Below are 12,172 nucleotides of genomic sequence, written 5' to 3'. Positions count from 1 at the left end.
GAAATAATAAAAACCCCTATCTTCGAGATACTTCCTTATACAGACGAGAATAAAAATATTTTGACAGAAAATTCATACGATAAATACTATTTTAATAACAACACTTTGTTCAATAAAAACACAAAACAAATAGAAACTAACGAATGTATAATAGTCATTTTAAATCAAATCCCAACCACTTGTAAATACACTAATTACATTGAACCAAACATAATTGTAACATGGAATCTACCAAAAACTAAACTTAATCAAAATTGCGTAAACGAATTAATAATAGAAGGCAATAACATAATAAAAATTTACGATTGTGCCTTACAACTAAACGAAATATCAATAATAAATTCAATGCTTGACTATACCCAAAGCATTTATGTAACAAAGAATATCACCAGGCTAGAACCTATTTCCTTTATCCAAACAAAGAGATAATTAACGAACATACGAAATATTGTACTGCATTTCAAACTATTACATTAACCACTTTTATACTTACTATAATAAGTTTGATTACATACTTAATCTATAAGTTTAAGGCAATGCCACAAAAATTAATAATTAAGCATTTTCGATCAAATAACAATCGTGGTGCCACAGACATAATCGAAACCCCAATTGTTAAAAAAATTGAGTCCCAAATTATAAACAAAATTGATACTCCAATATTTACAGCTGAGAAAAACCCCTCGCTATATCCCAATGTATCCGCCTGAGGACAGGCTATTTTCTTTAGGATGGGGGAGTCATATATCCAACTCCAATACCCAATAACATATAAATATTTCGCCCCCTAAAATTCATAACGTTAAAGTAAACATCCGTTTTTATAAACAATTGTCCACCTCAAAACTAAAGCGTATGAACGCTAATCCATAAAATTAACATAAACAATTAAACACTTGAAATAATAATTGTCACCCTAACAACCAAAGGCGTGAGAACGCTAACTCAGCAATTAAAATCGGACCAATCAAATCATCGAAATATCAATCACGCCACCAAAGGGCTCCCAAATTTAGCTTATAAATATAACCATAAGACATTTTTGTAACCAGCTCTAAGTTTTCATTGAAATAATAAAGTACGTTGCTTTTAACTCACAAAACATATCTTTTTTTTCCTTATTGGGAAAATTGGATATTTAATTATATAAACCAAATTTGATGTCTTTATCTGCCATTTTAAGAAAAACAGTTTTATGTAAATTCTGGGGCGTAAGAGGGCTTGGCCAAAATTCCAATTAACTCTATATATTTACACACCACAAGAGAAGGGAAGAAAAAACCAGAGGGCCGGGGTTAACTTCGGCCGTGCCGAAGTTTGTATACCCTTGCAACTTTATGCGGTCTGTAAAAACTATTCACTGTTGCTGAAATTTATATTTTCTTTACACATATCAAATATCTTTAACTAAATTGTAGTAAGAAATAAAACAAAATTGGATTGCTGCTAGTTTCTGTGATAAGTATTTATTGAACAGTAAAATTTTGTCCCACAAAGTTTTCACATACTCAGCCTCCCCACCACGACAAGGTCACAATCCCCGAGGAGGTATTTTTACAATATCTTACACACTAAAATATTTCTATAATTAAATTAATCTACTTAATGTTTACAAACTAAATTTTAAAAATATTGCATCATGATGGCTATACGGCGATGCATATGTCATAGCTATAGCCTCCGGTAAATTACTGGTTCTCCAAAGCCAATCTATTTGAGTTGAGTGTTTGGTTGTTGGTACATTCAAAAAAGAAACTAAACCCCTATCATTAAGACGAGCTTCCAACTGATCTGTGCTGGAAAATCGGCAAATATTGAAATCCCCTACTACTACCACATTATAAGTTGCTCGAAGAGCTCGAACTTTATCTACATCTTTCATAATTTCATTACGAAATCTTGTTATAGGGAATTGTGAATTCCTATAAACAATTAGAAACGACGTATTATAGTACGTTAAGGCAATCGACTGATAAACCTGTCTCGGATTTTTTAGGTTTTGAGACTCAAATAGAAATTCTTCATTTTGCAAAATACTAAGTTTTGCCAAAACTAGTATTCCATTCTTTGAAATACCATCAGTTCGATTCCCATCAATTCTTCTTATGATGCCGAAATCTTCAAGAAGATACTCTTCAGTTGGAAGAGTCCAAGTTTCGACTAAGCATAAGAAGTCTGCTGAGCAAATAATTTGGTCGTTGCGTATGTCTTCGAAGTGTGCCCGAAGAGATTCAACATTGTGGTAGTACATTGTGACAGATGCTGACCGGTTTATAAAGCATTCATAATGCGTATGCAAAGCCTTTTCTCCTCGAAGCTTTACAAGCTCTGTTTGAACATTTCTAGCTCCAAATCTAGTTGGAGCATTAAAGTCACCTATTAGGAAAAGGCCCGATGCGCTAGTTGCCCTACTACAGCCAACGTAAAGCGAAGCTCGGCTAATGTTTCTTTGTAGATGCACTGTAGATGTGGCGCCTTGGCTTTTATGAATGGTAATAGCCTCAGCAGGGACAACTGGAAATTGCTTCCGATCGATTGAGGCATGCTCTGATCGTCCACATTGGAAAACCCGAGATACTTTTTGTATCGGAGTCCAGTCAGGGTCAGGAATATTTCTAATTTTTGGTCTTGCGATCGCACCAACCGATGTTTCCGTAAACTTTATCCATAAAACTGTTATAGCTACTGAGCCATTTCTACTCCTTTGATCAATCTGCATCAATTGCCCAGTCGCACCATTTACAAGTCCGTCACTTGTATCGACATTTACAGTAACCATGTACTTTGCCTGTGTTTTTAAATGTAAGGAGTAGGCAAGACCTTGAGTTTTCGACTGCTTCATACTTTGCGCGTGCCTTAATGTATTTTGCTTATTAGTGGTAGACATATTTGTCGCTTTAATAGTATCAATTGCAGTTGAAATAAATTCCTCCGTATTTATTTGGGCAAGTTTCCTAGTATTATAATTACTGACTTCATCGTTTGAGCAGAATAAATGCATCGGAAGGAACATCACTTGAGGTGACAACTCTTTGTTTGAAGAGCTCAATGTTCGATTCTGTCATATTGGCTTCGGACATATTATTTAATGCAACGGCAAAATCACGATCACCGCGCTGCCGCATTATTTCTGTAAGCTCGAAAATTTGAAACTATCCCACAGGTTTGTTCCAGCTAGAACACTATATGGATTAGAAGTCCTTTCAGAAAAGATCCAACTGTCTCCAACTGGCGAAAGCTGCTTTAAGTCTCCAAACACTATTATAGATATTCCTCCGAAAAACATATCAGGATTTCTAAATACTTGGCGGAGCCTTTGATCTAAGTATGATAGCATTTTAGCTCCGACCATTGAAATTTCATCAATTATAATTAGTTGAAGGTCAACCAGTTTGCAATGCATCGTATTTAATGCATCGTGTCCCAATTGTCTTAAGGCCCCAGATGATTGGTTGATAGGTAAGGAGAATAGGGAATGAAGCGTTTGGCCCCCAATACCAAAAGCAGCTTTTCCAGTAGGGGCGCATAGAAGAACTTTTACAGAGTCGGTGGAACCAGGTAATTTAGTCGCTCGCCAAGTTACTGATTGGTAAATTGTAGATATCAATCTACTTTTACCAACCCCAGCACCTCCACCTATATACTCATAGAATACTTTCTTGGTAGACAAATTCTGCATTATATGAGCATAGTACAGACGTTGCTTAAAGTTAAGCGAGCGTACAAGGGAACAAAGATTACTATCTGATACTAAAGGAGGTAGCTTAATTAAACGAATTCCGTTTTCTTCTTCGGCTTCGATTTCAACATTTTCGTCCTGCAACAGATTTAAATTTCTATCAACACTGGGTACAGCTAGAGCCCTGCACTCATCATCTAGGAATTGGCTGGCTGATACTTCTTCAGAATTATTTTCTTCTTCGGTATTTTCTTGCAATTCCGCAAGAACAGCTTCCAAGTCCAGATCATCGAACACATCATATTTTAATTTGTTTTCCTTTATTAGGGTGTTGTGAACCCGGAATGTATGTTCGTTGTCATTTCTAATAAGTTCAGTCTGTTCACATCGCCAAGGCAAGAAAAGCATTATGTGCTCTCTAAAATAGTCGGCTGGTGAAGTATTCAAGCTGAAGCGCCGCCATCTAATGATTTTTGGTTTTAACCGCAGCTTTACAGAACCATTTCCATCCATCTGACCATAATTTGGACGCGCTATAGTTCCTTCTTCTTCGCCACCGACTTCTTGAACTTCTTCGTAATTTTCATTTTCTGCTGCCCGTGTTGTTGATTTTTTGAAATCATAAAATGCTGCATAGTCTGCCAAGGATATTTGATCCAAGGAGGCGTGTCTCTGAGTATATCGGTCAATCAAACTGGGCACATAGATATCAGTCGAGTCATCGGGAAGATCCTCCAGCATTCTTCTGGATTTAACCATCCGAACTCTTTTATCTGGGTGGGATGTATTAATAAAAATTTCTGCACTGTCTGCCTCAGACATGTGCAACCCCAAAATATTATATGCAGCTTCCTGTGCTGATATTTCTGTGCCATTAATGAATTTGTTACCGAGATGTTGCAGCTTTCTTTTAACAGAGATATTTCCGTGACTTATCTCAGCCATGGCTTCACGAAGCAATTGAGAGACGCCTCTGTTTGATTTGTTTATGTAGTTTATTATGTAACTACAACAGGCATAGGCGTCTAGGATAAATTGAATATCCATGTTTGCACCGTGCAGCCCCAAAATATCTCTATTATAAGCATTTAGCAACCTATCAGTATATCTTCGGCGGAGAAAAACTTGCGGCTTTTTCAAACTCGATCTTAAAGCAAGCTTATACCCCTCATATGTAGTATCAAGGTCGGACAAAAAATTATCAAAATTATTAAATCTAATAGCTTCTTCCTCTGTGCTGAGCTTTAAGTATTCTTTAATTTTTTTGAAAAGGTTTTTATATTGATCAATATTCGCCTCTTCATCTTCTAATGGAAACAATATTTCAGTTTGAGGCATTGGCGGGTAAGGCATGTTAAATCGACAAAATTCTTGACCCCGAAGTTCCCTTAGACATGATGCGCTGTGTCTGTGGCGCTGGTACCGGATCACTTCTTGTAGTTCAAAATCATCTCCGTTGGTGGTGATAAATCTATCGATAAAATTCACCATCTGTTCAATATTGGTGGAATCGCCATTGTTGAACTTTGGAGCTCCAGTAAACCAGTACATGCCATGGGAGTGGGGTGACCCTCTGTGTTGGAACTCTATTCTCCAATAATAGTGCGACCGTTCAAATTCTCCAAATATATCAGATTTGAATAGTTTCATCAACTCTCGCAGTCTATTATCAAAGTATCTAGAACAGGTAACTGGGTCGGATCGAATTAACCTAGCCTTTTCAGAACTCGAAAGGTTTGCCGCTTCCTCTTCACTAATAATATTGTTATCCAAAAGTTTTACAAGTATAACCAAAAGCTCAGTCCATTTGGTTTCAGCAGCAGATAATGTTATAAAAAATGTAGGCAAACCAAATTGTCTAATCATGGCAAGAACTTTCTTTTTTTCAGCTTCCCAATGAGCTGGAGCTGAACGCAAACCTTTAAGAATTTGATATCCATCGTCATGCTGAACCAAACTATCCACATATGAATCATCACGCATATTTGCTGCTATTACATATATATATAGCGGATTTGGGAACGAGCTTTTCGGACATATGTAGTTTTGGCTTTGAAAATCTGGCCACATGAAATTGTAGGAAAGGACAGTTCTTCTGCGTCTTCGTCCAATATTAAGCCCACTGGACGGCGGCCTTCACCGGGAGCCAATGCAATACGACTGGTGATTGCGTTCTGCTCTAGTGCATTGTTGTCCAACAAAGTCTCTTGACCACCCGGATTTAAATTTTCTTCTTCATCTACATTTGGATTATCTAAAAGGGAATTATTTTGACCAAGAAGTTGATCGACAACTGACCTATCGGCTACGTCTGCAATATAAGGAACTTCCTCTGCATTGTTAAATTGAGGAAGCCAATCTTCAGACACGGTAATGCCATGTTTTCTCCACAGCTCAGTATTTACCAAAAACTGTACAGCATTGAAAATTTTGGCAGGACGGATGGTTTCTATCATAAAATTGTGGTTATACTCGAGCTTGCGTTTTAAATGGACTTGGATAGTATGGGTATTGTCAGATGTGCGTGGAAGGGCCGTAACAATATCGGGGACGGATATGGGAATATTTACCACAGCACCTCTGATACCACATTGCCTCTCATAGCCTAGGGACATTATTCGCATGAAAGGAATTCGCGGCGATACAAAGCGCTCTTCAGCGCATTTTAGATCTTGGAGGCATTGAGGAATATCGGAAAACTCAAACCCATTACCAAGACAAATGGTGGGAATTTTGCCGGAAGAAACGGCTTTGTGGCATGTAAGGCAAAAGAAATATTTTTCGGACGGACAAGGGAACTTAACTGACAGAAAAAATGCGTTGCCTACATCTAAATTTGGATACTTAATGGATATAGATAATTTGTGCAAACCACGTACCTTGTCTGGGAACCACGTCCCTCCACAGAATATGCAGCATTCCGATGGTCCTTCCTTGATTTTCCTTTTGTATATTGTAATTGCAGATCCTCTTCTTTGCTGACGTTCTCTTTCTCTGGCTTCCTCCCGTTCTTCTTGCGATTGTTCTGCTCTTGCTGCAATATTCCTTTGTGATTGCCTCATAGATGCTTCCAATCGATTTTGAGAATTTCCTCTGTATGTAATAAGCCGCTCCTCTGCCATTTCCCGAATTTGTTGTTCTCGTAGTCTCCGTTGCTGGCGAGTTTCTCTCCTTTGCGATGTGTTTGCAGTTCGTTCCTCGGCGCTTGTAACAGGGTTATTCCTCCTTACTCGGTGTTGTTCAGCATTCCTCTCAGTTCAGCTGCGCTGTAGTCTGGATCTAAGCGAGCTTGACGACGTCCGGCCGTGTTTCGCTCTTGTTCTTCAGCAACGATGCCCGGATCCAGACGAGCTCGACGACGTCCCGCTGTATTTCGGCCTTGTTCCTCAGCAACGGTATTCGGATCCAGACGAGCTCGACGACGTCCGGCCGTGTTTCGATCTTGTTCTTCAGCAACATAGCTCGGATCCAGGCGAGCTCGACGATGTCCGACCGTGTTTCGCTCCTGTTCTTCTGCAACATAGCCCGGATCCAGGCGAGCTCGACGACGTCCGGCTGTGTTTCGCTGTTCTTCCTCAACATAACTCGGATCCAGACGAGCTCGAAGACGCCCGGCTGTGTTTCGCTCCTGTTCCTCTGCAACATAGCCCGGATCCATACGAGCTCCACGACGTCTGGCCGTGTTTCGCTCTTGTTCTTCAGTAGCATAACCCGGATCCAGGCGAGCTCGACGATGTTCGACCGTGTTTCGCTCCTGTTCCTCTGCAACATAGCCCGGATCCAGACGAGCTCGACGACGTCCGGCCGTGTTTCGCTCCTGTTCCTCTGCAACATAGCCCAGATCCATACGAGCTCGACGACGCCCGGCCGTGTTTCGCTCTTGTTCTTCAGCAACATAGCCCGGATCCAGGCGAGCTCGACGATGTCCGACCGTGTTTCGCTCCTGTTCCTCTGCAACATAGCCCGGATCCAGGCGAGCTCGACGACGTCCGGCTGTGTTTCGCTCTTGTTCTTCTGCAACATAGCCCGGATCCAGGCGAGCTCGTCGATGCCCAGCTGTATTTCGTCCTTGTTCAGCAGCGCGGTATTCCGGATCCAGGCGAGCTTGCCGACGTTCATCCGTGTTTCGTTCTTGTTCTGCAGCACTATAGTCCCCATCGAGACGAGATTGTTGTCGCATGTCGTATTTCGAAGGCGTTGTGCAAGTCTAACTTGTAGGCTGAGGCGCCTTTCAGAATGATTCTGAGCGTCGAGTTGCCGTTCAATTTCGCGCTGTTCTACATTGGCCTGTCGGACAGTAGCCATGTATTGAGAATGGCGATTATTAATCTCAGCCGTGTTAATCTGATAATAGACACGAAATCGGTTCCGTGCTGCCCGACGTCGAGTTTCTTGGGATGAGGAAGCAGCGCGTGGCATTTTAAAAGCTTTACAACGATTTACAAAAAAAAAAAACAATAAATAAGTTAATTTTAATACGGCAATTTGAAATCTATTGAAATATTTCCGTGTCGTAACCGGAATTAAAACACACTTTTCGATTGTTAGCTTACCTTTTACTGATGTGTTCCAACAAAATACTTATTCACTTTATTCACTTTAGTTACTGTTTTAGACCACTTTTAACTTGTTATTAAACACTATAGATTACAGGTACTTTTCATTCACTTTATATTATATCGTTTATGTTTACTTGTTTGTTGTTCACTTTATATTGAAAGTACTTTTCACTTTACACATTCACTTTTAAAAGAGTTCAAGTTTTATTTTGGACTTCAGATATACGATGTTGCTCGCTCAATTTTTTTAAATTGACTAAACCGTTAAATGAAATGTGCAAGTATTATATATAATTGTCTCCTAAAATTCAGGTATTTAAACTGGGTAAAACGTCTTACCTAATTGTAGGTACCTCTTTAGGTACCGAATTTAAAATTAGAACACGTGCACTTTTACGCAACAGGTCATTTTTATACATAAATGTTTACCTATTATTCGCACATATTATTATCTAAGTGGGTCGTTACCTGAATCCAATGAATCCATTTACAAAAAAGGGTCAAATATTTGGTAAACGACATTCTTGAATATAGTTTGTGTACGAATTTCAGGTATATAAAGTGGACGACCGGTGGGTGGAAGTTCCTCTAATCCTCTTTCCGATTTATAGGTACCGAATCAACCTGTGCACTATTGCACAATAAGTATTTTGGAAACAAACGCATCTAGGTATACTTTCAATTACCTTCAAGAATCACTCCTTTTGATTAATGGTATACCAAATAGTTAAATGCAAATGGATTATTTGTTATTTGTGACAATTGCTTAGAAAATATCGAAGACATCGAGAAGATTCACTGTTTAACACGACTGCTGTTTTGGGAGCTAATGTCACCCATCTTAATCAATTTGGCACCCTAGAACAATATTATTTGAATGACAATAGCTTAGAAAATAACGAAGATATTGAGAAAGTTCAAAGTTCGTGACTTTGCCGCTTGTCTGGGATATAGTCACCTGATCTTGCTCAGAATTTGACACAAATATTATTAGGAATACAATGACAAATACCAACTTTCATGACAATAGCTATGATATAATGAATTATGGAGAAAGTTTGTACTTGCCGTTGTATGAGCTATATAGTCACTCATCTGATACATTTGCACAAATATTAATATAGCAAACAAAACTGATAAATACAATTTTATGACAATAGTTTGAATATAATGATTATTGAGAAAGTCACTGTTTGTAACTTTGCCGTTTGTATGGGAGTATATGATATAGTCACCCGATCTTATCAAATTGCAAAAATAATAGAATACAAACTGAAAATACAATTCATGACAATAGCAAAAAAATAAGTATTGAGAAAGTCACTGTTGTACTTTCGTGTATGGAGCTATATGATATAGTACCGACTTGATCAATTGGCACAAATATTAATAGCATACAATGAAAAACAACTTCATGACATGCTATGAAAAAATGAAGTTATTGAAAAAGTCACTGTTCGTGAATTTGCCATTTGTATGGGAGCTATATGATATAGTCACCCGATCACAAATATTAAAAGCAATACAAAATGACAAATACCAACTTTCATGACAATAGCTATGAAAATAATGAAGTTATTGAAAAAAGTCACTGTTCGTGATTTGCCATTTGTATGGGAGCTATATGATATAGTGGTCCGATCCGGCTGAATCCGAGATATACAACGCCTGCAGTATATACAAGCCTACATGCAAAATTTCAGCTCTGTAGCTCCAACGGTCTAGGAGGAGTTTGCGTTGATCCAGACGGACGGACGGACGGACGGACGGACGGACATGGCTATTTGAACTCGTCTCGTCGTGCTGATCAAGAATATATATACTTTATATGGTCGGAGATGCTTCCTTCTATGCGTTGCACACTTTTGACCAAAATTAATATACCCTTTTTGCAAGGGTATAAAAATGTACCGCGTCGGGGCGACTCGGCCGCGCTCACTTCTAAACGCTGTAACTATCAGGTTGGGTCTCAACTTCCTCGATTTCGCCAAATTGAACATGAAATACCAATTGTCGATTACGTGGAAAACCACATATAATCCTATCCGCCTTAAGGTTGCGAGTAAATCCATTTTATCGACTATTGGACCAAATACGTCAAAATTCTTTTCTACAAAACATATAAAGTATATATATTCTTGATCAGCATGACGAGACGAGTTCAAATAGCCATGTCCGTCCGTCCGTCCGTCCGTCCGTCCGTCCGTCTGGATCAACGCAAACTCCTCCTAGACCGTAAGAGCTACAGAGCTGAAATTTTGCATGTAAGCTTGTATATACTGCAGGCGTTGTATATCTCGGATTCAGCCGGATCGGATCACTATATCATATAGCTCCCATACAAAAGGCAAAGTCACGAACTGTGATTTTTTTTAATAACTTCGTTATTTTCTGAGCTATTGTCATGAAATTTAATATTAGTGAGTTAATTACACATATAAACGACTGTGCCAAATTTGATCAAGATCGGGTGTCTATATCATATAGCTCCCATAGGAACGATCTTTCGAAAACAGTGACTTTTGTCAATAACTTCGTCACTTTTGACGCGATTGCTTTCAAATTAAACATTTGTTAGTTTAATATATCTGTTAATGACTGTGCCGAATTTGATAAAGATCGGGTTACTATATCATATAGCTCCCATAGGAACGATCGGTGGAAAACAGTGACTTTGATCAATATCTTACTTTTTTCCTATACTAAGATTGTTGGCCGTTCTTTCGCAAACATTAGCCTTTTTAGCTTAAACATTTTTCCACTTTGATGGCTATAGGTAAGGAAAGAGTTACCATAAAGTTGCAAGGGTATACAAACTTTGACGCGGTCGAAGTAAGCCGCGGCCCTCTGGTTTTAAGATTAAGAAACATTTACCCCAAGCACTGCGAGCCGTTGAAGAAATCTGAAAAAACAATTTTTGAAAACAAGAATTTGAAATTTTTTAATTGGACAATTTAGTTACATACATTTTTTTCTTGTGGTGTCAAGTTTGGAGTTGATTCAGACGTTTGTGGTGGTTGGGGAACTAAATCTGCTAAAATAAATAAAGGAATAAATACATTTATTTAAGGGGTTACGCCACCCCTGAGGTCCAAAAAACAGGTGAAAAAATGAATTATTGCTGTGCGGCCAGTATACAATTTAGTTTTAAAAAATTTTTTTTAAAACAAAATGGCAGAGATATGGGCCGGCAAGTGCCACCATGATTTGTAAATCCTTGCAGGTGGGGTGTCAAATTTCTCGGCTAAACATCACCCGAAAAATCCAAAAAAAATCTTGTTATTCAGGAAGGCTATGGCTATCCGCCCACGTAGGATTTTTTTTTTTAAATTTTTTTTGGCATAATGGCGATTGTTTGAACAGAAAACGCTTTTTTCGGAGAACATTTTTGGCTAAAAAAATTCATAACTTCCAAACAGGACCTTAAATCAAAAATCTTACGTGGGCGGATACCCAACACTGTAAAGAATATGTGGTAAAAATTTAAGCCAAATCGGTCCAGTAGATTCGGAGATATTTGACACCCCGGTTCAAAAAAGTAGTTTCGAGAAAAACGCAAAAGAAAACCAGAGGGCCGGGGTTAACTTCGGCCGTGCCGAAGTTTGTATACCCTTGCAACTTTATGCGGTCTGTAAAAACTATTCACTGTTGCTGAAATTTATATTTTCTTTACACATATCAAATATCTTTAACTAAATTGTAGTAAGAAATAAAACAAAATTGGATTGCTGCTAGTTTCTGTGATAAGTATTTATTGAACAGTAAAATTTTGTCCCACAAAGTTTTCACATACTCAGCCTCCCCACGACGACAAGGTCACAATCCCGAGGAGGTATTTTTACAATATCTTACACACTAAAATATTTCTATAATTAAATTAATCTACTTAATGTTTACAAACTATATTTTAAAAATATTGCATCATGATGGCTAT

The 12,172-nt window shown here is 38.4% G+C and overlaps 1 protein-coding gene across 1 annotated transcript; it reads right to left on the bottom strand.

Moving 5' to 3' along the window:
- Positions 1–6,905: 6,905 nt before the first annotated feature.
- LOC6653508 (caldesmon) lies at positions 6,906–7,859 on the bottom strand. Its single transcript, XM_002075820.2, has one exon. It carries the CDS (start codon positions 7,857–7,859, stop codon positions 6,906–6,908), a length of 954 nt encoding a protein of 317 aa, XP_002075856.2.
- Between the last annotated feature and the right edge of the window lie 4,313 nt (positions 7,860–12,172).

This window comes from Drosophila willistoni, unplaced genomic scaffold (genome assembly GCF_018902025.1).
Source record: "Drosophila willistoni isolate 14030-0811.24 unplaced genomic scaffold, UCI_dwil_1.1 Seg61, whole genome shotgun sequence".
Lineage (NCBI taxonomy): Eukaryota > Metazoa > Arthropoda > Insecta > Diptera > Drosophilidae > Drosophila > Drosophila willistoni.
Note: the sequence above shows the minus strand (reverse complement) of the source record. Positions and strands in the feature narration are given on the sequence as shown.